At 46.1% G+C, this 25,958-nt stretch overlaps 1 protein-coding gene across 1 annotated transcript in view; it reads right to left on the reverse strand.

Moving 5' to 3' along the window:
- Positions 1 to 5,963: 5,963 nt before the first annotated feature.
- MYOCD (myocardin) overlaps positions 5,964 to 25,958 on the reverse strand; it is a 37,749-nt gene continuing 17,754 nt past the window's right edge. Inside the window, exons 4-11 of the mRNA XM_054571081.1 lie at positions 24,997 to 25,122; positions 20,282 to 20,526; positions 19,183 to 19,336; positions 14,181 to 15,122; positions 11,637 to 11,780; positions 10,508 to 10,636; positions 8,562 to 8,619; positions 5,964 to 6,535 (exon numbers count right to left, since the gene is read on the reverse strand). Coding sequence (XP_054427056.1) covers positions 5,964 to 6,535; positions 8,562 to 8,619; positions 10,508 to 10,636; positions 11,637 to 11,780; positions 14,181 to 15,122; positions 19,183 to 19,336; positions 20,282 to 20,526; positions 24,997 to 25,122 — 2,370 coding nt within the window. The remainder of the gene's footprint in view (positions 6,536 to 8,561; positions 8,620 to 10,507; positions 10,637 to 11,636; positions 11,781 to 14,180; positions 15,123 to 19,182; positions 19,337 to 20,281; positions 20,527 to 24,996; positions 25,123 to 25,958) is intronic.

Consider the following 25,958-nt stretch of genomic DNA (forward strand, 5'->3'; position numbering starts at 1 on the left):
TTTTTCCTTAGAAAATCACACCTTCTCTGCAGTCAGTCCATGGGATTCAAATGCTCCCTACCCATCCCCCACCCCCCAGGAGATTCCTGCTTGGGAATGAGATGGTTTGTTTGGCTGGAATTGCTAATCCAGCCAGATGCACATTTGTGGCTGTTGGCAACCTGCGACCTTCTTGCCTCTATGTGGGGACAGCTCACCAGAAAATAAGGCCAAAGTGGGAAAGCAGAGACATGACATAGAACGAGATCAGTCCTAAACTAGGGCTTGAGACCCCATGCCAAGCTCTTTTCACAATATCTCAGTTCTTCCCTGCATTTTATATATTCATGGATGCAAATATAACATTCAAGAATATAGTTAGGAGAGAAAAGCATAGAAATCCTGGCTCTTACTGAGGTAGTCTATACATATCTTATAGGTCACCTTGAAGCCTAATTTTTTATTATTCAGTTAACTCAGTTGCTACACCAGTGAAAACGTTGGGGTCACTAAGCTGTGTGTGCACATATTTTAATAGGCAGATACATACCTTGAAAATCAGTTCTTTTCATGAAAGCCCTCATGTTACTAGTGTGACCGGAGGTAAGTGCAGGGGAGATCTGCAGTTTTGAAGATCAGGGGCTTTGATGATAAGCACAGTTGGCCTGCTGGCTCGGCCATATTTTAGGCGTGTAACCTCAATCAACTTAGGTTCTTTGAACCTCAGTTTCTTCACATGTAAAATAGGGACAATAAAATACAATTAATGATAGTACCACTTCATGGTGCCACTGTGAGGCTAAAATGAAATGACCGGCTTAATGTACACAGTACAGGGCCTGGTACATCATATAGTTAAGAAAGAAGCTTACATCTTTTTTTTTTTAAATAAACATTTTATTTAAAAATATATATATGTATAAAAAGAACACATGCCAACTTTGGTATTTTAGCCATTGCTTCTTTTCTCTTCCTGGTAGCCCACACTTCTTTCTCGTTTACATGTAGTTGAGCAAAGGAGACCAACATGAAAACAATGCCACACAGAGGCCCCATAGAGAATGTAGGCTTGGTCTTTTGATTCCTTTACAAAGCACCTCGATGTGTTGCAGCAAGAGAAGGTTTCAAGCACCCAGCACGGCCTCACCCTCTTTCCTCATTACAGATGGTCACACAGGACGGGGTCGGGGGGGCGCTGGGAGCAGTGTGGGTTCCCTTCCTTTGGAAAACATTAGAATGGCATCCAGGATCCCCATTGTTCTCCCCACTTTCCATAAACATTCAGGAGCTGTTAAACCATTCATAGGAAACTCATGTTACCAGCAGGCGGTTCAAATAAGCGCAAGAGATGTTTAGGAGTTTGTCTAAATTCACAGGGAAAAATTGCCAAATCCTAGAATCACATGGGGAGCTTACTGGTATGTTAGTGGACTCAGTGAATCCTACAATTTCCCTGGCAGATGATAGCAAAATTCTTCCAAGGTCTTTTCTTGTCTCGAAATCATCTTTTCATGCTTAGTCTCAAACTATCCTGGGGTTCCCTGAAAATGTGGATTCTTGAATCAAACCCAGCTCCTTCACACAACCTGACATCTCTCAGCCTTATAGGGCTATCTTTTCTTTCCAGGACCTGGGCTCTATCAACATCATCTTTCTAATAAAGCACTAGCAGTTTCAGTGCCTCGACCACTTTGCAGGTTTATGAGGATTTATAGGAAAAAGAAGAGCCCAGACTCTTTTCACTCCAAGTTCTCTCATATCTGAAGCACACAGTATGCCAGCATTTGGGGGCTCCCCACCCTGAGGAATGCAGCAGAAACCCGGGGGTGGGGGGCACGTGCCTTCACACTCTGCAGCTTTCCTGCTACGGCGTGAAGACTCACCTTGGACACCCTCTGCTCTGGTGGGTGTCCCTGCTGCCTAGAGAGCTTGATGTGGAGACTGGGGACAAGTGGTAAGGAAAAAAAAAGTGTATTCTTTTCCCATCACAGATTTTCAAGGGGCACTGTATCTAGAGATAAAAACAAATCCTAAAACTCTCACAAATGTTTGAAGTGGTGGGAGATACTGAAAGATCTCCAAGTATATACTGCTGCTGTTTGATCATTAAGAAAGAGACAAGAAAAGAATAGTTGTGTGGGTGATAGCTCTTAGCTAAAAAGGAGCCCTCTGCTCTCCCTTCTTGAAAAATGAAGACTCCCCTCCTTTTTTTTTTTCATCATGGCTTAAGGGTTGAGGACTGGGAGATTCCCAGTGTTCATGCTTATAGCAACCACAACTCCCCAGCCTCTCAAAATCTAAACCACCTGTGCTGAGCCAGTTTGGTATTGGAAATCTGAGGATTTGTGTGATTTACACAGGTTAGACATCGAATGATTATTCATTGGATGAGTGAATTTGATGTAGGAATTTTCAGTCCGACTATGATCTGTTTCTAGGAGAGTTGATAGAATTTAAGTTATTTTTGAAAAGGACTGTCTCAAATGCTTGGGATAGTTTCTCTCTCTCTCTCTCTCTCTCTCTCTCTCTCTCTCTCTCTCCTCTCCCCCTTTCAGATTGGAAATAAATGTTTTGAATGGCAAAGATCTCTAGTTCCTAGACTCTTGACTATTCAGGTGGAGACTCTCTTGGTTTCCTCATTCATGGTGCAATCATTGAATTTTCAACGAATGACTTTCATCATGTCTCAGTTGAACTGAGAGGTTCATAGATCAGGAAACTTGGACATTTTTCCCTCCCTCCCTCCCTCCCTCCCTTCCTTCCTTCCTTCCTTCCTCCCTTCCTTCCTCCCTTCCTTCCTTCCTCTTTTCTTTCTCCTTCCTTCTCTGCCCCTTATGATAGAATGTATGTGTCATACCAATAACATTGTTAGAAGCAGGGCTACTAATAATGAGCACTGGCTTAATGAAAGCATTTGCAGGAATGAATTTTCTGACTCTGTTGGATCAGTATGAACCTAAGGGGCTACAACAGCGTTCGCAGTGGCGGCAGGTCTGCAGGTCTCCTTCGCCACATATTCCAGGAGAATTAAGAAGAGCGCAGGCTCTAAGGGCATTCAGAAACATGAGTGGGGTCACCTTTATAAGTACATCTTTTCATCAGGCCCAACTTGCCAACAAAATAGAGGACACAACTAAGAGTTTAAAAGGACTTAAAATAAAAATTGTTAATAGGAGACAGATGGATTTTTAACATGAATTATCTGACCCATGGGGAGAAGCCAACTGCATTAATTTTCTCGCAGCCGTCCCCAGTTTCATTCCACAAACGTCCCATCTGAGCTGCGAAGACACAGCGTGAATATGCTGTGTGGAGACTGTGGAAGGAGGCATGACCAATAGTCCAGGGGTATGATCTGTGTTGCGTGTGTTGATCGGTAGCAAATAGGATCCATCTTTTGTCAGCTGTGAGGCGTGTATATCAGTACAAGGTAATATCCTAAAAGGATCCCTAAAAATGCAGAAACTTACAAAGTACAAGGGCCTCCTAACCAAGTCTATTCCTTCAGACAGAACAGCCAAAGAAAAAAATAATTAACACTCAGACCACAGTCTCAGTGTAGGGACACTATGAGTTTGCTTTCCAAAGGAAGCGGGGGGAGGGGGAATAACATACAAACCACACAATGTAACACATGAAAAATGTACTGACCAGCAAGCTTTGTTAAGATCCACATAGAATTTCCACATCTGAGGCATAAACCAACATGAGGAATGTGTTAATAAGGGTTTCTCCCCATGCTTGTCTTCAAAGACTGATAACTTTTCCCTCCAGATCTTTGGTTCCGATGACTGACATAAAAGCAAAATGAAAAATTTACCGTGCGGATCTTTTAAAGCGCACTGCCGATCCAGGAATGTAAAACAGTTTTTAGGTTCCTTTTATGCTCTTCTGTGAGAGACGATTGCCATTTCCAGCTACTAATGGTGAAGCTATTGTCTTTTCACATCCATATTCATTGTCAAGATGAGCTTGTTCATGGTAAGCAAGTGGCCGTGAGTCATCAGGCTGGAGCCATTAGTCATACACAGAGAGGCAACGTGTAGTCTGGTTGGTTAATTAGAAACTTGTAGTGAGAAAGGCCAAGTATCATTTCACAGCAGATTGAGGCTTAAAGGTTTTTGGTGCAGAGCTCTGTAACGCTGCATTTCAAGATGCATACACATACACACATGTGTATGTATATATACCTATGTATGCATATGTACACACATATGCATACATATGTATAGACCTATCACATATGCGTGTGTGTGTATTTTATATATATCCCCCACCCCTAATAAGATCTGGCAGCTTTGAGAGTAGCAGTCACCAAAAACACTCTGTTCACACAAGTTTACAAGGTAACAATGGAATGACTTCTAAATCTTTGATTTATCAAAAAGAGAACTTCTAAAATCACAACATTTTTGGTTATTTTCTCCATAAGTGCACAGTGAACAACATTTTTTACAAAATGAGAAAACAGTGCCTTAGTGATTTAAATTATAAAAACAACAGCAGGAGCTACTTTCTACAGCATGCAGCACTATAAACACGTGGGGGGAGCCACCGTGAGCCTTAGGGAGGCCGTCCTGACTTCTGCGCTTTTCCCGTCCCGGCCAAGGCTGGGAGGTGAGGGGGAATGCACACGAAACCACTGTCTGTTCTTCCTTCCGTCATCTTCCACACACAATTGTGTTTACTTCCAGAAATCCATACCTAAAATACTCTCTCCTTGTAGATGTATTTCATATCTATCTTTACAATATAATGATTTCCAATTTCCCCAGAGCAACCCAAACCAATGATTGCTGTACATCAGATGAGGGTAGAATGAGCTTTGTGACCGATGGGCTAAGTCGCCAGTTTTTTCCTAGGGACATTCTTTCAACCTCCTTCTGCAGGAAAATTATCACATGGAGAAGGAGTTTTCCAGGAAAACCTGGAGTTTTAGCTTTTTAAAATGTGGCTTTATTAGGAGTATGGCGGATTCTTGGATTTAAGAAATCCTCTTCTCCCAATGTTGGGGCAGAAAAATAAAGATGTTCAAAAAGGAGCAAGAAAGGATTGGTAGCTTGGTACGTATTCCTATGACATGTGAGACAGTGGTCTCTAGTGCTGTCTGAATTATCCCTGACAGGGCTTCCTGAGGCTAGAGAGATCCTTTTGATCTTTGATCTGCTTGGGGGGTGGTCATCAATGGTCTTTGGGATTAAAGGGGGTTGTGTTGGAGAACCTTCCATGGCAGGAGTTTCTTGCCTGTTTGGCACTGCTTATCACCATAGAGAGAGTGGGAGTGGTTTGGCTAATTGATTGAGAAAGAGAGAGGTTCTGGGTGGGTCAGTTTTTATCAAGTGACCACACAGAGTCCTGGGTAGAAGATTGGAAACCACTCCAATGGGGCAGCTTTTGTGGCTGAGGGACACTGAGTTGATTTTGCTTCCCTGGGAAAGAATTGGTTCTATCCCTCTGTTTTGCTCCAAGAACTCCATAACTGAAACTGGGCTTTAATGGTATTTTGAAAGACAGGTAACGGAGTGATGAGAATCACCTTCCATTACAGGTATGCTCTCCATAACCTTTGATGGATTCACTGCCCTGTCCTCCCAAGAGTTTACATTTTCTTTCCACAGTAGGTCCAATAAGTTCACGAGAAAAGCTTATGAGGGGAGATTACGCCCCAACAATGCCTTAATTAAGTTATGGGCTAGAAAAAATACTGGTGTTTGATAAAGTAGTGAAAGAATTTTTTTGGCATTTTTTTCATCTGAGAAAGCATATTTTTAAGAGAATCGCTAAAATTAACAGTCATCGAATGTTGGTAAATATTACAATTGGTAGATATAAAAAAGGACTCCTATTTGTGCTTGTTGGTTGTCACAGAAGTCTCCACTGCTTCCTTTTAAGCTCCTCCTCATCCCCCTCCACCGTCTGGATAATATAAGGACCTATGGCTGCGGAATTCTATGGGTCTTCCTTAGCACTCGTGCGTCAGCATCCTACCACTGCTGTAAGTGAAGGTCCATGGGGGAATTCAGATTGAGATCCGTGACATCCAGAAAATCAATGTTGAAGATGCTGGGGCCGCTGGTGGTGAGGGAGCTGAAGCTCGGTGTGGAACTTGGAGGAGTGAGGTCCAGCCACTCCATGGTTTCCCAGGGAGATTCAGTGAAGCTTAGCTGCAGCCCATTGCTGTCCACAGAGGAAGGTGAAAACTGAGTGTGCATCGGGGAGAGGGGGCCTGGCAAGATCTCATGCGCATTGAAGAGGTCGTCTGCAGCTTTCCCCGAGAATCCGTCCATCATGCCATCAAAGGGAGGCTCCTCACTCCCCATTTTTAGAAGGGCAACATCGCTCACCTTTCCTAGGGGGCTCTGGGAATTTAACAAGACTTCAAGGTGCTCATCACTGTCTGTGCCGTAGTGATCGAAGGGGAGCTGGGCCCCTGAAGACACCTGTTCAAAGGGAGCCGAGGGCTTGGGGAGGGCAGCAGTAGGGCTTCGGGAAGACCCGGGCATCTTTGGCACTTTTTGAAGACAGGAATGATCCTCTCGGGCGTCTGCGGGCATTTCTGTCGGTAAAACATATGGGAATTGTCAAATCACTTCCAACAGAGCACGCCACACGATATGACTCTGGAATGAATGAGTTACACTTAGATACAGGAGACAGCTCTGCTTCTCTGGTCATTGCTCATCACTCTGTCTCATCCTAGGCTGCCCTGTATATCCCCCATTCTTCTCCCCCCACTGGTTTCTCCCCAAATCCTTGCATTCTGGAAAATTCACTCTGTGTTTATCAAACTCTCAAAGCAGGCTCCTTTACCTGCTCCTTCACTGACACCTGGCTGTCCCCTGAGGACATTGCATCCTCTGTTACACCCTCAGTGTGGGCTCACTTGCTTCAGAGCCAGAAGGTTAGTCTTCCTGGGTGTCTCCTGCTGCCACTCTCTGATGGCCACTCACCCCCCTTCTTATAACTCCTCAGGGGTTTTGAGGTCACGCTGCTCTCCCCGCCATCGTCCCCTGCCCAGACTCCTGGTCACTCTTCCACATCCATGGAAAACTCTGTTCCCAAGTTCATTGCTTTTTCCCCACGTCAACTCTCGTCACTCCACGCGACTTCAGCATCCTCAGGAGTGACCCACTGCCCACCGGGCCTTTTAGTTCCTCGACTCCCGCTTTGCCCTCAGTTGCAGCGATTCCTCCCCTCTCACTCTGTTGGACACCCCCTGGACCTTGTCATTTCCACATCCTGCATCCCCCTGGAAGCTCAATTTCAAGGGCAATTTTCCCCTCTCCATCCATCCCCTCCTGTTGCTGCAGCTTATCCAGGGACAGCAACTTCTCAGCCACCTGGAGTCACTGCAATCTACTGACTCTACTGTTTTGTCCCCATCCATCAGTCCCTTCTGGTTTTTCTTTCTTTCCTGGTCCAGGCTATGTTCTCTGGCTCACCATTATAATTACTCTCTCATAAGTATCCTCCTTCTACCATTCTCCCCTGGCAAAACCCCATACTTGGCTGAATCTTACAATTTGTATTTTCTGAGCCTGCCCTGGATCAGCTGGACATGGCAAGAGAGAAATTACACGATGAAGCTGACTGGTTTCCCTTTAAATTCATGCTGCAACAATCTCCTGTGTCTCCAGAAAACTCAATTTATTCATGATCGATTCATAGTTTCCCTTCTTTCTGTGAATCCCCCATGCTCCCTTCCTGCACTTACTCGTTACTTGACCTCGCCACATACTTTACTTAAAATGTAAAGGTGTCTGATGTGAACCTTCTCATCTTTCCATCATAAGACTTACAAAGATACCCATATCTGGGCCTATCTTTTCCTTCGTCTCTCTTGTGACCGTGGAGGACCCGCCTGTTCACTCGCTTGTTGCCAGTCTGCCTTACCAGTCTGCAGACTCCGCAGGGGTGGGGACTTGGTCCAGTGCAGCGTTGAGCCGGCTGCCTGGACACACTTTCTCTGAAACTTTGTGTTATTACTTAAGGGCTGGACCTGAGGGTTTTTTCCTTCTATCTACACCTTCTCCTTATGTGACCTTATTCATTTGGATGGTTTCAAATTCTAAGCACATACTATGCAATTATAAATAGATAAATAACTTAAAAGGGGCAAAAAAAAAAATACCTTGATCATTTTTATTGCTAGCTTGAGTGACACCTAAGCATGAGTGAACTGTCTAATGGGACGTTACTAATTGAATTTCATTTTGAGTAGGTAGCACAAAAATTGCTTTATCTGCTTTCGTCTTATAATTAAGAAGATAGGGATATTGGGATTAGAACAGTAGGGAGAAATAATATAGCAACAGAAATGTTAAGGAAACAGGGACTGAGTTGAAACATGAAACCTGCTAAAATGATTGGTGAAAATGCTCCTTGGGCAAAGGGACAATGACAGTGAGCAATTATCTACTAATGTGTTCCCTTATCTGCTCCAAAGAGGAGGGGAAGCTCAGATGGAAGGACCACTCTTCCCATAGACGCTTTGGCCCCATTTACAGCGAGCATCTGGGTTTGCTCCCTAGAGGACATGCAGGCGCAGAGCATCCCGATGGGCAAGGCACACGGCATCTCACCTCCACTCTCAATGAGAACATCCAGGAGTTCGTCCATCTGTTGACTGCGAGTCATCTGCTGTTACAAATTAACCGGGGGAGGACAGAGAAATCAGAAGGCAGCTCCCTCTTAGACAGGAAATCATCAGAAGCAGTACTACAGGCATTTGAACTAGACTTGCTTAGTTATATTTTTAATTGTGGTAAAATACATAAAACATAAAATTGACTATCTTAAGCACTTCAGAGTGTGCAGCTCAGTGGCATTAAGTACGTTCACATTGTTGTGCATCGACCACCACCATCCATCTCTAAAACTTTTTCACCTGGCAAAAGTGAAACCCTGTCCATGTTACCGTGTTAATCAATCACTTCCCATTTTGTTCTTCCCTCAGCCCCTGGCAACCACCATTCTACTTCCTGTCCCTATGAAATTGACTACTCTAGATATCACATATGAGTGGATTCACATATACTATTTTTCCTTTAGTGACTGGCTTATTTCACTTAACATAATGTCTTCAAGTTTCATCCATGTCAGAATTTGTTTCCTTGTTGAGGCAGAATAATATTCATTGTATATATATCCCACATTCTGTTTGTCCACTTAAAGGAGCAACATTGGGTTGCTTCTACCTTTTGTGTTTTGCGACTAATGCTGCTATGACCATGGGCGTAACTGGGTTTTGGCCCTTCATCCCACTTGGAAGTGAATGTGGCCTGAGAGTGTGGCTCATATTTCCCTAGTTCCTCATTGCAATAGTTTGTGGAACCTCTTGACACTTGCAGGAAATGGAACCCTCCCCTTTGGCTCACTGGAGCTAAGTAGAGTCTTACATATGAAAGTCCACTTTGCTTGGCATTTTTTTCTTTTCTTTTGAAACTGCGAAGGCTCAGTTGATGTTTACAGATACCAGGGAAAGGAAAGGGGGAGTACTAAGACACAGGTCTATCTCTCTCCTCTGAGAGCTCAGTCCCAATAAACACAGGTGTCCATAATCAATACAGATGGGAGCACTGCTCAAAGAACGAGTCATTTGCCAGCCCAGGAGGCAACCGATGTGTGCAGTGTCTGACAGGGTATACGAATGGGCCAAATACAGAACAAGAGAGAAGGGCAGATTGTGAAACATACGCTGTGGATCAAGGAGGCAGCGAATCCTTGTTTCAGGTAATTGTTTTCTGGCAGAAACGTGGCCTCAGTGTAGCCAGATCCCCTGATTTGTCAGAAATGAGAAAGCCTACATTTTGCGTAAAATCTAATATTTAAAATACTTTTCTGAGCCAAGTGAAACCTGATGTGATGTGTGGGGTCCCAGGATACAGGAGCCGAAGCAGATCTTTTTCCTGTAAAATATGAAGGACTAGCAGCTGGTACCTGATCCCAGCTCAGGCCATTTGGAATATAAGATCATTAATTGCTTCTTTTTTTACCTTTTGTTTAGAAAATTTTCACATATAAATGAAAGCAGAGGATACAATGAACCCCCATTATCACGCAGCTCAATAAACATCTATTTTGCCAGGAACAGTGAAATTTGAAGCTAGGAAGGACCTTAGAAAGTGTCACCCTGACAACCACTTTCATATTTGAGTACCTGTCCTGTACCTGGACAAGGCGCTAAGTGCCACATTATCTAGAATCATTACAAAGGCGCTATCAGCCCTATTTCATATACAAGAAGGTGAGCACTGCCCAGACTCAGTGGCGCTGGCAGCTGTCTGGTGGCCGAGCTGGCAGCATGTCCAGTCACCCTGGTGCCCAGACAAACTCCTTCCCTTGGCCTCACACAGCTTATTTACGCATTGCTCCTTTCCAGAGTTAGCCTCTAGACACTTGGTCCGTTCTGGTGGGCAGGCACCAGATGCGCTCCGTACCAGAGTCCACAGGCATGGAGTTGAACCCTGTAAAACAAAGTCCAGTTTAGCCAGCCCAGTCTTCTGTAAAGAACAAATCATGCGGTTACCTGCTTTACTGCATCTTCATAGGACGGAGGCTGTGTTATCTCTGGAACCACTGAAGTTGACTTGGAAAATGTTGGGGATGGAATTGAGAACTTTGGCCCTGCCTTATCAGAAGAGTGTAAACCAGCCATCTGTGTGAGTAAAACGCAGACAATCAATTCACATGTCAGAAATGGGACTGCTTCTGTATTAGAAATTATAGGCTAAATTTTGGAGAAATTGATTTAAGGGGGAGGGGGCAAAGGAGTTAGTGTTTAGAAAACAAATCCAATATATTAACAATAGTATATATCACCACGGACTTATGGCAAGAGGCATCTGAGGATGGGAACCTCACAGATTCTTTTCTCTCTAAGGTACACCCTCTTAGGTTAGGAAAAAGCAAGCTGAGAAAAATGAACAAAATAAGAGAGTCCAGTCCAGTACAAAGAAGTCCATCAACCCAGGAGTTTCCAGAGTAATTTATCCCCCAGGCCGTTTCATTTCTAATTGGGGGTATTTGCAGGGAGCTGGAGGCACTGCTGGGGGAATCCCTTCAAGAAAAGCCTTAGGCGCTGGGAGTGTGTTCGGGAGTGTCTGGGCCATTGCGGGGTCTCTGACTTCAAAGGAGGCAAAGGTTTGTAGCACTTTCGAGTCACGACCATCTTATGCTCCTTCTTATCACCTCTTCCATATTCCTAGGACCTCTCCACGTTCTGGGACCTTCACATCCCCAATTCTCCCACGTATGGATATGTACCGTCTCTTCCTTTTTCTGCAGAGATATTGCACTGTGACCCCAACTTTCCAGATCCTTCCAGCCCTCGCCACAGATCCACGCACTGCCCCCTTTCTCCAGCATTATTTTTCCATGCTCCCCTATTCAATCTTCAACTTCACTGAAGCTGGTTTGTTCACCATGCAGTTTCACAAACATATCAAGGTCACCTTTAGTTATCATGGCTTCTGGAATGACCCCAAGAAATGACTTCTCGGAGTACCACCTGACTTATATCTGGACATCCTTTTAGATGATTTCTATCTAAAATGTCATTTATGTTGGCTTTGAACCTCATCATTGGGGGACAAGGGCCACAGAAGAGTGAAGAGGCAAAGTCAATCTCAAGTTTAAACCTTTCTCCAGGTGCCTACCTTTTGCTGCACGCCTGGGCTTTTGGGACAAGGGTCGCCCCCAGCACCATGACTGCTGTCTGCCGGGGCTCCAGAGAAAGCGGGGTGGAGGCTGGAAGGCTGGGGAGAGAAGCTTGGAGGTTGGCCTTCGTGTGCCCCTGAGTTCTACAGGAAGAGAGAAGCAACAACATTAACACCCACCTTTGGCATGTTTGCGAGTAGCCTTTGCCAAGACTACCAGCCCTGGTGTCTTATCTTAAATTCTGTTATCAAAGTCTCAATTCTGCCTTTGTAGGTATCACCTTCTGCTAAGAAACTTGCAGTGGTTCCTACACATCCGCAAATAGGGTCTCCACTTGTAGCCAAAATTAGTGTTCAAGACTTTACTCAGTCAAGTTCTAGTTCCTTCTGCAAGTTTAAATTCTGCTAATCCCTCTATGAGCTTTCCTCAGCATGCCCTGTACTTTCTACCTCCCTATCCCTTTTACTCATAGAATGTTCTTTTCTTGACTCTCCTTTTCTAACTCTACGCTTCCTTTTATGTTTAGCCCCTTCCCAAAGCCTTCCTGGACTTTTCTAGCCCTTCCTGACCGATCCGCCACCCCCACCACAATTTCATGAACATGGGTCAGTAATCCTATGTTTATCCTAAATATGTTATCCTATATTTGCTCAACATCTTTTTACCTTTTTATCATGTACTCATTTATGTCTTCAAAGAGTGCTTTGTAAACCATAAATCACTGTGTAAATTCGGGTCTTCTAGAGAGCATCAATATCATTAGACTTGAATGTCTTATGGTCCACAGCTATGTAAAATTAATTACTTTTACTTTGGTTGCCCAGGACACTATGAGTTTAATAAATGCTATCAATGATGATGATAATGCAGTTAAGTCCCAACACCTTCCAAAGTGCCAACTCAGGGATGAACATCATTCATTTAAATGTGTTGTTCCACTAGGTCTATAAACATGTATTCTCATTACCTATGGCCACACCTCAAACTCCCAGGACAGAGAATATTCAGTGTAAAAAGAGCTTGCATTTTAGAATCAGATAATCCCAGGCCCGTGCAATCCTGGGCAGTTGGCTCAACCTCCCTGGACCACATTTTCCTCAGTGACAAATAAAGGATAATGAGTTGGAGCGCAAAAGATTGTTGTGATGATTAACAAGATGGCTTATATACATGCCTCATAGGCAGGGATGAAATTAATGGGAGTCTTTTTCCTATTCCTTTTCTAATGATAGAGAGCTCAGAAACTTTTGATAATATAATTTTCTTTCTCAGATAAACTCAAATAGAGGCTCCTAATAATTCTTTGGCTCATAGACAAAGTCAAGTCTTTGATGATGACCTTGGTCTAGTCTTTGAAATAGTTACTCTTCTGGGCCATCCCCTGCAATCCTCCCCCCACCTCACTCCAGCCACAGTGGCCTGCCCTCTGAAGCTTGAGCATTCCATGCATGCTCCCACCTCAGGGGCTTTGTCCTTCCTCTTCCTCCTTTGCTTGACATGCCTTCACCCTGAATATTCACAAGGCTTTCTCCTTTACGTCCTTCAAAGCTTTGCTCAAGCGTCCTTGGCCTTTTTATTTACGTTTGCAAACTTCCAAACTCCTCACCCTCCTTCTCTGCTTTCTTTTCATAAGATGTATCATTTTCTAATACATTACATATTTTAGTTCATTTTTAAATTTGCTGTCTTCCCATCAGGATAGAGGGGGTTTTGTTTGTTTTTGTTTCCGGCTAGTTCAGCACTAATCTCCAGAGACTAGAAAGGGGCCTGGCCTGGCACACAGTAGGTGCTCTGTAAGTGCTTGCACTCTGCAGACCACCACACAGAGAGAGCAGTAAGGTCTGCTAACTCCTCCTTCAACTCTCTTAATAAATTGGTTTGACCTTGGGTAAGGCTTGATGCCAAGAAACCCTGAAAACAGGGGTTGACAATCTATAGCCCTGGGAGTCAAACCTGTTTTCTGGAAATAAAGTTTTATTAGAACACAGCCAGGTGTATTAGTTTACAAGTTGCCTACAGCCATCTTACTACTACAGGGCGGAGTTGACCAGTTGTGGCAGAGACCATGCACTCGAAAGCCTAAGTATTTATCATCTAGCTTTTCCCGGAACAAGTCTGCCAGCCGTCTCAGAGAAGCGGCTGGTCTCCTCTGAAGGCCTGCGAGTCTTGGTGTCCAGCAGATGCTTGTTGCACTTTCAATAAACACTTTCCATTGCAAGTTCCAACATCAGCTCCTTTTTTTTTTTCAATTCACCTGAGAATATGTTTATTGATTTTATAGAGAGGAAGAGAGAGAGACATCGATGTGAGCAAAAAACATCGATCGGTTGCCTCCCGTATGTGCCCTGACTGGGGATAGAACACGGAACCTAGGCACGTGCCCTAATGGGTACGGAACCCACCTACAGCCTTGTGGTGCAGAGGACGGCGCTTCAACCTCTGAGCCGCCCAGTCAGGGTGCAACATCAGTCCTTTAGCATTGCAAATCCATCCCCCTTCCCCAGGAGGACGGGCGCACTGGGCATGGAGCAAGGAGTTCTTACCTGTGCGGTGCACCCCTGGGTGCTGACGGGTGAGGAGACCCTGCGCCCTTCTCCTTGGGTGCCTGAAGATGAAGCTAGGAAGTAATGGTTGTTTGGTGATGGGGGCAAACTGATATGCTGGGGGCTTTTCACAGCCCCAAGCGGCGAGTGCTGCGGGGAGCACTGCGGGCTGAGAAATGTGGAAGAAAGTACGTTGCTTTGACCCGAGGGCTCCACACAGTGGCCGCCCCCAGGGGGCAGGAGGAGGGGAGCGGCTTCACAGGCCTGCGCTGGGCTGTCTGAGCTGCTGCTTTGTCTTTTCCCAGGGATCTGCTGGGAGGCAAAAGGACAGCTGGAGACAGCGTCTTCCTGCTTGATGGGGGCGCCCAGGAAGGGCAGCGGCTTCTTCTCGCCACACTTGCTCCTCTTCTGCTTCTGCAGCTGCATGCGCAGCTCCTCCACGTGCCTCTGCTCCTGCTGCAGCTTCCAGGTGAGCTCGTTGATCACCTTCTGCTTCTCCACCAGCATCTTGTCCTTCTCGGAGTCCAGCCCATCCAGCTCCGAGGGGACGCTGCCCCCGTTCAGGCTGCTCACGAGGCTGTCCTCCGGGCACAGGTGCACGGGGGACGGGTGGAGGCCGAAGGAGGGCGACGCGTCGTTGAATGTGTCCGGCAGGGACCCGGCCATCGACAGGTCGGACGAGGCGGGGGAGATCGGGGGGCTGGAGCTGGTGCTGCCGAAGTGGTAGAAGCCGTTGGACAAGGCACTGGTGGAAGGGGAGGACTGGTAATTGGGCAGGGCGTTGGTGGGCGTAACAGGAAAAGTGACGGTCGTTATGTCGCCGAAGTTGGGCACGGGGTTCCCAGGGCAGTCCTGGAAGGGCCGAAGCCTGTCCATGAGCGCCGTCTTCGTGCCTGACACCGGCAAGCCTCGTATTCGCAGCTGTTGTCTTAACTCAGAAACCTAAGGAAAGCAGGGCACGGTTAGTGTGCTGTGTAAGGACTGTGTTTTAAAAAGTGCATTTACTATTACATTAACTTGAAAATATCACAGATGGGGAAGACAGAGGCAAATGTATTTGGAAAAGTAAATAAACTAATTAAAAAAAAATCACAAATGGAATTTCACAATGTCCGTGTCTCTTTTTAGTACTTCTTTCTGACTTCCTCCCCTGCACCTAACACACATGGCTTTTGCACAGTTTTAGTAATGCTCTTAAAATGTGTCATATGCCATGTCTTCTGCTTGCAGAGTCATAGACACAGCCCAGAAATGCAGACCTCAAACAAACCACAGAGGCGCCTACTGTGCCGACCTCCAAGCCCCGCCCTGGCCCTTGCCCCCACTTTACAGATGAGAAAACTGATTTCTGCCGAAGTTCGGACGCCAGCTGGCACCAATCGTCCTGAAGCTGCGACACACTGCTGCTCTGCCTCCCGCCCCCCTGACACTCGACCTTTTTGTGGGTGATTCTCAAACCTGAGCAGGACCAGAACCACTAAAATGATATGCTGCTATTAAAAATTTTTTAAAATTCTTGACTATTAAGAATTACAAAACGTGTCCATGTGTTAAACAGAAAAGTTTGCCAGAAATGTATGCTCACACAATTATTTTAAAATGATTTATTTTAAAACAAAGGATGCCCATGTGCACTTTAAGTGTAGAAATATAATCTGTAATGCTATTTGTGAGTCAACTGTCTTTTAAAATGCTCTTTACTTCTCTGTGCCCTATTATATTTCAGTAATGAATATATATTACTTTACACTCAGCTAAAAGTTACTGGAAAAGGACTGCAACAACCTACACCGCCATAAGCAGTAACTGTGCTGTCCCCTCCCCCTGGCTTGCTAGCGATGGTTTTGCTATTTTCTTTTAGATTTGCTGGTATGAAAGAGTACAAAATGGCAACTCATTGTTTTAATTTTGACTTACTGAAATTAATGAGTTCTGTATTTATTTTTAGAACCTGTTCTCGCACTGAATAACTTAAACGGCATTATTAAATAGTGCAGCTCAAATTCTAAAATAAAATGAATGTGTGTTGAGTGTGGTTTACCTTAAATTTCAGAATGTTTGGGACAAAGTTTTGTACACACCTTTTTCCTATATTCATTGGTGATCCAGTCATTGGAAATTTTTAAGCCATTTATAATGGAAAATTCCAAATAGACATGAAAGTAGATTAAAAATTGTGTAATAAACGCCATATACTCATCACCCAGCCTCAACAATTACCCACTCACGCCCAATCTTGTTTCATTTATACTCAAACCATTGCTTCCTTCACGCTTTCCGAATTATGTTTCAGCAAATCATTTAATTTAACCTTTAAATATTTTGGTATCTATAGCTAGAAAATAAGTACTTAAAAAGATGCAGATACAATACTATTATTACATCTAAAAATATGAACCATTATTTCTTGATAGCCATCAAATGTTGCTGCAGTTTTTAAACTTCCCATTCACTTTCACATTCTCTTTCTCTCTCCTTTCTCCCAATTTATTAGAAACTGGATACACAAACAAAAACAAAAGAATGGACTGGGAATGATATACATGATATTACTGCTTATAACTTTTTAATGAGAAACCACACTCCTCATTGGCTTGCCTTTCTGACTACTCTTTCGGAGGGTCACCTTCATTAGCCCCTCTGACTTCTTCCTTCCCCAAAGCGTGGTTGCATCATTTGCCTCCTTGCTCCTCTTCTCTCCCTCCTTTCCTCTCCCCTCCGACTCTTTCTCCTACTCCGTCCCCTTTGCTCTCCTTCCGTCTCATCCATTCTTCCCGTTCCAACCCCCGCAACTAGGAAAACAATCCCAGAATTTATGTTCCTATCCCTGGCAACACCGTTGAGCTCACCTAGGTTGGTATATTTTTAGCAGATGGGAACCGGGTAGGCTTTTTCTCTTTGTTGCCCTGCCGGTGCCTGTGACTCCGCTTTCCCAGACTGAATGAACTTGCCAATGCCCCTTCCAATCAGCTCCTCCGGCTCCCCTCCCAATGTCTGCCGCTGGTGTAACTCTCCCAGGGGCGCCGGGGTAAGGTGTCTTCCCCCTCCCTCTGCCACACACCCAGGGGTCACGTCCAGTTAAGATGTCTTCTGTCTGCCCCTCCCTTTGCTTCCATTCATCTGGAGGTAGCAAAGCCTTTGAAGTCAGTCACTTAAGTTCAAGTCCCAGGCCTGTCATTTATTAACTGGTTAACTTGCATATTATTTAACCTCTTTAAGATTTTGATTTTTATGTTCACATTTAAAACTTTATCTTGCAGGGTAAAAATTAAAACAAATCTAAATAGAATGGCTGACTGAGAGTTTCTATTACAAAACGGTAGTTCCGCTACCATCATCATCATCAGCATCTCCTAATACCTATGCTCATTTTCACGGCTGCAACCAGCCAGGGTCCTGCGGACGCCCCCGGGGGCTCTGACAGCGGCAGGTCATCCCCGGACCGCGTGTGCTCTGGCGCCAAGGCATCTCCAGCCCTTCCTGACCCAGGCTCCCACCCAGAGGGAGACAACCTTAAAAAAGAAATCTTTTTTATTGTAATAGAAGAAATATACCATAACAATGACCACTTAATCATTTTTCAAAATACAGCTCATTGGCATTAGTACCTTAACAGGGTTGGGCAAGTATCACCACCATCTACCTCCAGAGCCATTTCATGATCTCAGGCCGGGCCTCTGTACCATTGGACACGCCCCGTCCCCACCTCCCCCGCCCCGGTGACCTCCATTCAACTTCCCGTGCCTGCATTTGCCTAGTCTAGGTACCTCATATACGTGGACTTTTACAATATTTGTCTCTTTGTATCTGCCTCATGTCACTTAGCATAATATTTTTTTCAAGGCGAGAGAGCCTGTTTCTACCCTTATGGATTTATGATCTAGGGAGCGGGAGGAGTCACCTGCCACCCTGGAGAACATTATCACACGCTTGGCGCCCTCTTCCAGGTTTATGGGTGCCAGATTCAAACCACAGCTCTTGTCCTCAAGTGGAAAGGATAGAGGAACCAAGATACATTTTATCTTCTGGCGTTGGCACTTGACAGCCGCAGGGTTTCCTTTGATGTGAAATACTCGCAGTCCTCCCTCCGCCCACAGACGATACTGACTGAGAATGGCAATGAGGGCGGTGACTGAGGGCTGAGAAAGGTCTGTCTCCCCGGCACAGTGAAGACGATGGGGACTATTATGAATTCAGTTTTTGGAAACAATGATGAGATCCTTTGTTGGGGGAGAACAGCAGAGGAGGTGGAAACCGGGTAAACAGGTGTAACTGCTGAAAAGGGAGTAAGGCGTTGCAGGGAGCAGGGCCGCGCCCAGGCTGGGGGGGGGAGGCACCGCGGTGGTCGTTTGCAGGTCTCTTGTGGGTACCGGGGAACGCACACGCAGCCCTGGGGTTGCTCTGAAACCCGCTAGGCTCAGCGCAAAGCTCGGGGTCGTTTTAGTGAGCTGGGGTCCGCGTGGTCTGGGAGCCACAGCAAATTGCTAGCACATTTCAGAAGGTCTCGGATTGGGGGATTTCATAAAATAGTACATTGTTTTAAGTCATATAAGGGACACAGAATTACCAATGCTTTATCTTGGTAAATAAAGGCTAACATTCGTACTTAATAATATTTCTTTTAACAAAAAGAAATAAAACTCTCAGAAACACTCAATTGTCATCTACTACCATCGTTTCCTCCTGGAAAGTATCTTTTAGCATTCAAAACATTGGGAGACAATAAGTACTTTGAATGAAGATTAGTCAGATCTGTTGAACATACTTAGATTTATGAAAAGCCCGCTTCATGGTTGTTTTCTCATTTCCTCAGTTTGGTAAAAGGTCACCATGGGGCTGACCTCTGGCCGAGAGCTCGTATCAGTCCCACAGCTGCTCTCTGGGCTAAGCTCTATTGTGTATACACGATACACAATATATACACAATATAATGTTATTTAAAGTGTACTGATGTATTTGTTAAAAGAAAGGGAAGAGAAGAAAATCATGCCAAGTCCTGTACCTTCAGATCATCTAGGTTCGATGGGAGTGGGCCTGGTTTGAGAGAAGAGACACCAGTTTGTCCAGAAAAACTGTTTTTCACAGGAGACAAAGGGGTATTGCTCAGTGGTGTTGAGGAAGAGTTTGGATTTCTGACCATCTGTTCATTTGGTTCCCTGAAAAACAAACAAAGAAGAGGCACTTAAAATATGGTCAAATCTATGAGGGCACGACACTGTGATTTATAATAAGAAATACCATAAATATTTGGTATTCATACGGTTTCTGGCTTACAGTTCCTAACAGCCTTGAAATTTCCTGAGAGTAACAGAGGTATCTTTTGTCATATTAATGAGGTGACTTTTGGACTCTGTCTCAGGAAGGATGCTAGTTGCCAAGAGAATCCATCATGTGATTAGAAGGTTAAAGCTCCCCATCCCCCTGACCTCTAGGTGGAGGACAGGGACTAGAGATTGACTTCACCAATGGCCGGTGATTTAATCAGCTGTGCCTTTGGCATGAAGCTTCTATGAAAACCCAAAAGGTTGGGAGTCAGAAAGTTTGCGGGCTGATGAATACGTGGAGGTGCTCGAGAGTGGCCAGCTTGGAGATGGCAGGGAAGCTCCACGCCCTTTCCCCAGGCCTTGCCCTGTGCGTCTCTTCCACGTGGATGTTTCCTCAGTTTTGTTCTTTCATAACAAACCAGTAGTAATCTAGTAAGTAAAATGTTTCTCTGAGTTCTGGGAGCCTCTCTAGCAAGTTAATCAAACCCAAAGAGGAGGTCACGGGAACCTCCGAGCTATAGTTGGTTGACCAGAAGCCCAGGTGACAACTTCTGGACTTGCAATTGGCTCCTCTCTGTTCTGCCATTCAGTCCACAAGTGCTCATACCTCCCCTTTTCCCAAGCAGGCACCTTATCAGGGGCATTGCTCCCTCCCGGCCTTACATTCCTGAAAAGGTGTGCGTGGTTTCTGAACAAGTCACGTCCTACACATGCCAGATGAGGACATGATGCACAATGGAGCTTGCTGGGTCCCAAGGCGCTGGCCCAGGGTGCCTTGGACATACAGAAGCCATCCCACCCTCTGCGGGCCCCCTTCCCCCCACCCTCCTGGCTCACTTGAGCGGAGTGTGGTGAACCCCGGGGTAGCTGAGCCGCTGCTGCTGCTGCTGGCTGAGGATCTGGAGCTGCAGGAAGAGCTGCTGCTGCTGCAGCAGCCGGGCGTAGGCTGAGTCCATGGGCGGAGGTGACTTCTCCGCCTTCTGGTCTGGGGGGATGTACTGGTGATATTTGAGCTTCTTCACCTTTGGCTTGGGGTCCTTGGGCTTTTTGTGGCGGTTCTTATTGTCACTCAAGGACTTGGACTGCAAAAGGATAAAGGCATACATGTGCTTCAGGTGGGAATGATTGGCATCATGGGTCTATTGTGAGGAGGTTTTGTCTGACCAATGTTCTCGAATCTCGGAACTACAGTACAGCAAAGGCACAATGTGCAATCTCTGGGGCATCATGCTATTTAGTAAACAAAACTGTTGCAAGTATAGTGCGTGGAAAGGACACCCCTTAGGTGGGGGACCTTGAATCTCAGAAGTGGCTCCCGGAGTAGCTTCTTCCCCGAGTAGAAGTTAAGTCTGGGTTTCAGTGAGAACACTTGCCTCACCTTAAGCCAGCTAATGGCCTAATAAAGGATACATTCTGATCCTGGGATTGATTCATAAGAAAGTTCTTTCATATGAATACATGTAATCACAGTTAGTTAAGCACTTAGTAAATTGACTAGAAATGACACAAACTTAGATGACGTTAACCTTGTCTTTGAATATCCAGAATGTGAAGCTTTGTTGCTTCAGGCTGAAAAGTAAGATACGATGTCCCGCCCACTCCATCCCCAAACCCTGATATATAATCAGGAAGTGATACCCTCTGAACTAATGACACTGTACTCACTACGGGAAGGGTTCGCCACACACCAGGGCCCTTCTGGAAGTTACCCTTTGTGGAGCATCATTTGGACACATTGAGAGAAGTTAAGGGTACAGGCTAGGAAGTTAACAGAAATTTCGGAATGTGGTACAATTACGTTACTACATCTTAGTTACCTCACCTGCATGTTGGAGAAAATATTCTCCACTTTCTATCCCAGTGATCAAGATAAGGGCAATATTAGATAATATTGAAATAATAATAATAGGCCTCAGAGGACAGTGTGATTATATCTATAACCTCCTCCTAAAATCAAAAGGCTTCCAACACATGTTAGGAAGCAATAGGTCCATACCATGTTCAGTTGAAAAATACAAAATTTCAAATCTTGACTGTATTCCAGAAGGTTGAAATGAAGAACATGGATGTCAGGCCAGAAGACTCTTGCGGCTTTGGGGTAAAATGTTGGACGGAAAGTGAGGTACCAGCAGTGCCCAGAAGAGGGGGCTCCTGAGTAGCCGACAGGCATGAGCTGCCTGGGCAGCGGCCCCATGTTAACCACAAAACACACATCTGAATGTGACCTCCCAAAGGAGCCCACGGCTCCTTCTCTCCGACTCAGCGCACCCCACCACCAAAGCCTCTTTAGCGCTTCCCAAGGAGGCTTCTTCTTGGAGACTAATGAATAGTGAGCACAAGTACTTCTCCCCGCTCATTAATCGATTAACATTCCAGTTAACAGTTGGTCTCCCGCCCTTGGGGCAGTTCCTGCGGGGCCTGCAGGCAGCTCTGCCTGCTTCGCTCCAGCTCGGCTTCTCCTCCTGCCTCATCCCGGGACTTGCCTTGTCCGGGGAGCTGCAGCCCTGCGTCTAGCTGAGGAATTCACTCTCCATGTTGCCTTAGCTATAAGGACTGAGCCATCCAGAAGGTACAAAAATCGGGCCACTTTCTCTGCACAGTGAGGGCAAAGTCTACTGACGCCTGGAACTCTGAATTCATGGACCTGTGTACTGTCCCTTTCTTTCTGAGACCAGGGGATAGGAAAGTTGTGGATTCGTTTTTCTGTTTCCTATCCTGAACCGCATGGCCAACCTAAGGGAAGAGCATTCATTTTTCTAAAGCAGAGGTGCATCCAAAGTCCAGCGGCTTAAGACCCCGGCTTAAATGTGTAAAGCAGGTTAGAGTAATTCGACAGGGAGCCATGTGGCCTGTGATCTAAAGATATTCTCATTCTAATCTGTGCACACACACACACACACACACACACACACTGGGCCTGCCACACCGCACAGTAGCCCGGCCGCCGTAATCAGGTCTGGCCTGCACGGTGAGGCCCACACTCTAGTCCGCCAAAGCGACCGTTTACCAAATGGCCTGCCCTGCCCTCTCCAACGGCTCAGCCGCCTGCCTCCTCTCCTTGCGATTTTCTGCTGTGCGCAGCCCCCTCGTCCACTTGCTGTCTGACTCCAGCTCACCCTTGGAGTCCAGTCAAACCTCAGCTCACCCGGGAAGCTCTTCCTAACTCGCAGTTGTGTCTGTCACCTGCAGGTCTCATGCGGCACTTCCACTTCGAGGCTGCCTGATAACGGAGGGAGTGAGGGGTACTGAAACCCAGCCGTCACCCTGCTTCCTTGGCTGCTGGCCTGGGGGCAGGGGCTGTGGCTGCCTGGGGAGGGGACCCTCTTCTTAGGCTGTGGTAAAATACAAGTAACATAAAATCGCCACAGTGCCCATTTTAAAGCACACAGTTCAGCGGCATTTGGTAGGTTCACAATGTTGTGCAAGTGTCGTCATGATCTAGTTCCAGCACACCTCCATGAGGAAATTCCCCGGAGGATACCCTGTGCCCCCTGAGCAGTCACTCCCCATGCCCTGGCCCCTGCGGTCCCCGGAAACCCCTCCCTGCTTTCTGTCTCTGTGGCTTTGGCTCTGCAAGACATTTCGTAGCAATGGGATCACACGATGTGGCCTTTCATGTCGGGCTTTTTTCACTCAGCACACTATTTTCTAGGTTCATTCTGGTATATCATGTATCAGTACTCATTTCTCTTTATAGCCGAATAACATTCCATCGTACAGCTATGCCACGTGGTTACCCCTTCTTCAGCTGATGGGCATTTGGGTTAATGTCAACTTTTGACTATGGCGAATGATGTCGCTATGAATATTCACGTACAAGTTTCCGTTGGAACACCTGTTTTCAGCTCCCGTGGGCACATACCCAGGAGTGGGGTCGCTGGCTCACATGGTAACTCTACACTTGATTCCCTGAGCGGCGCGCCCACGCCAGCACGGGCCAATTTCATTTTTATTTTGATTATCGCCATTCTGGTGGCTATGATGTGGTATTTTGTTGTGGTTTTCATTTGCATTTACCTGATGACTAATGACATTGAGCACCTTTTCATGTGATTATTGGCAATTTCTCTATCTTTTGGGAAGCGTCAAGTCCTTGGGGGCACCTTTTTCTTACTTGTTTAAAACACTGAGTGTCTGTGATACCCAACTAGACTGCAGGCTCCTTGACGCGGGAGTCCTGTTCCACGCAGCTTTGACGAGCACCCCCGCGGAGCCGGCGGGGGGAACACCTCACTCTGTGCAGAGATTTCACTGTTTTCAGAGCACCCCTCTTCATTCTATCATTGGCCCCCATGAACCTTACAGAGTCAACAGGGCAGGGATAGTTCCCCAGCTCGCCTGCCTCCTTCTTTGAGAAGCCCCTAGTATTGTCCTAATGTGGAGATGATGAGTATTGAACAACTGAGAAGCCACAGGCATTGAGCAATCAGAAAACGTGGCTCTTACGTGAACAACCAGTCCCGCTCTTTATTAGAGCTGACTTGTCCTTCCTCAGGGCGACGGTTGCATTCTCCTACTACACTGAAGCTGAAGGCTGTGCTACTGTGAGTTAAGAAATTTTAAATACTATGATAGAAATGTTAATAAAATTTCTTTGCACCCAACCTTGGAAATAATGTGAACCATTGCCTCAATTCCACCTGCCATGGGCAAACGTCATCATAGTCCCATAACTTCAAAGCTATTGAGCTGAGTGGGCTGTGAGCTGGGTGTGAGCAACCGTCGTTGGGTGCGGAGCTCTGTGGGGCAGCTGGAAGGCCTGCCGGCCACTTTTGTGCGTGCAGTGGAGGGGACTGTAGGACTGTGACTTCAACAGTGGTTCTTACTCCGTGCACAATCACTAAAACAGTATTTCCTAAGAGTCATTTCGGTGTTCCTTAAGTGGTGGTCCTAGAGGTGAGACAGTGTGCTCCCAAGCCAATGAGGAGTTCTATGGGATAAAATATTATAAGAAGGCTAAATGACGACCAGACAGTTCATCACAGGGAGAGCGCTCTGTGAACTATCACACATAACAATGAGAAACTTAGGCCAAAAATATGCTACAGTGCTTACAGTCATCTGCCTCCTGTGAATAAAGTCCCTGCCTTCATCTGTGTTTCCACATGGAGACCGGCTTGGACGATACAGGCCTTCCTTGTGCAAGGCCTTCAGGTCTGCCACCCCTGCATAAAAGCCAACTCCCCTGCACTGATTTCATGGCCCTTACAAATTCTGCATGCACACCATCCGGGGTGTCTGTTTCCGGGGTGAGCTTATGAAGTCCTTTCAGTCGGGAACATACTAGCCGAGCTGTGATTCCAAAGAAACACAAACGCGTCATCTCTCCTCTGCAGGGAAGACCCCGCTATGTTGCACAGGTCGTAGGACCTTGCTCCATATTCACTGATGGCCTGTTGCTCAACTCTTGTCACGGGTGTTCCTAGTGAACTAAACCGACTCTTGAGTCGGAGCGACCGTCCCCGTGTTGCCAGACGTAGCTCAGAGCCCTGCCCAGAACTGACTCGGTGAGCAAGCTCCCCCGCAGGGCCCGGAGGCTGGCCCGTCTGTACCTTGACAGCTGCGTGCACAGGGCTGGGGCTGCTGAGGGGGCCAAGCCCCTGCTTCCCTGCGTCTGACTGGCTGCTGGGCTGTGAGGCTGAGTCATTCCTGTCATTTTCGGAGCCAGAAGTGAGGTCCTGAAATCCAAATTTTAGCATTAGTAGGATGTAAGAGTAACCATTGTGTGACACAGAAATGTTAGAGTAGAGCCCTGCCCACCCCAACCCACACAGCTTCCCCTGTTCTAATCACATCCAGGTGCACATAAGGCTACCTCCTTCAGGGGAAGGAGTCACACATACAACGTGTTGACCATTGGAGGACATTTGGAGGGGAGAAAGGGGCTGTTATTGGCAATTTTTCCACAGGACAGCTACAGAAGTGGCCTAGTCTTGGCAAACCGGGACATCAGTCACCCTGTGTGAGGGCTCCTCCTTTCTGTGACAAGGTCCACCTGTTGGACTTGGTAACAGGATTAAAAAGAAAGGTGGACGGAGAGGGGGGTGTAAGAATGGTGGGGAAAGCAGGACAACAAAAACTAGATGACAGAGTGTTAGCAGATGGGGGAAAAATGTGTGTGTGTATCTCCGTCAATGTATGTGTGTATCTATGCATATGTGTGTGTTCTGTGTATAGCTGTGTGTGTATGTGTGCACACATGTATGTGTGTGTGTTATGCACACCTATCTGTGTGGGTACGTGATGTGTTTTGTGCATGTATATGTGCATGTAATGTGTGTGTGGGATCTGTAGTGTGTGTATATGTATGTGTATTCAGTGTGTGTGACTATGTACATGTGTGTTTGTGTGTATTTGTGTGCATGTGCACATGTGTAGGTGTGTTGTGTATGCTCATCTATACATAGGGGGGTGTCAGCGTGAGTGCATGTAGTGTCAAGACAAGCCTTTGTGAGGAGCATGTTTCTGCTGCAGAGGACTCAGAAGAAAATGTAATTATTTTCTCTTCCATTTT

The sequence above is a fragment of the Pteronotus mesoamericanus genome, unplaced genomic scaffold (genome assembly GCF_021234165.1).
Source record: "Pteronotus mesoamericanus isolate MK-2021 breed Mesoamerican mustached bat unplaced genomic scaffold, CSHL_Meso_final contig_22, whole genome shotgun sequence".
In the NCBI taxonomy this organism is placed as follows: Eukaryota; Metazoa; Chordata; class Mammalia; order Chiroptera; family Mormoopidae; genus Pteronotus; species Pteronotus mesoamericanus.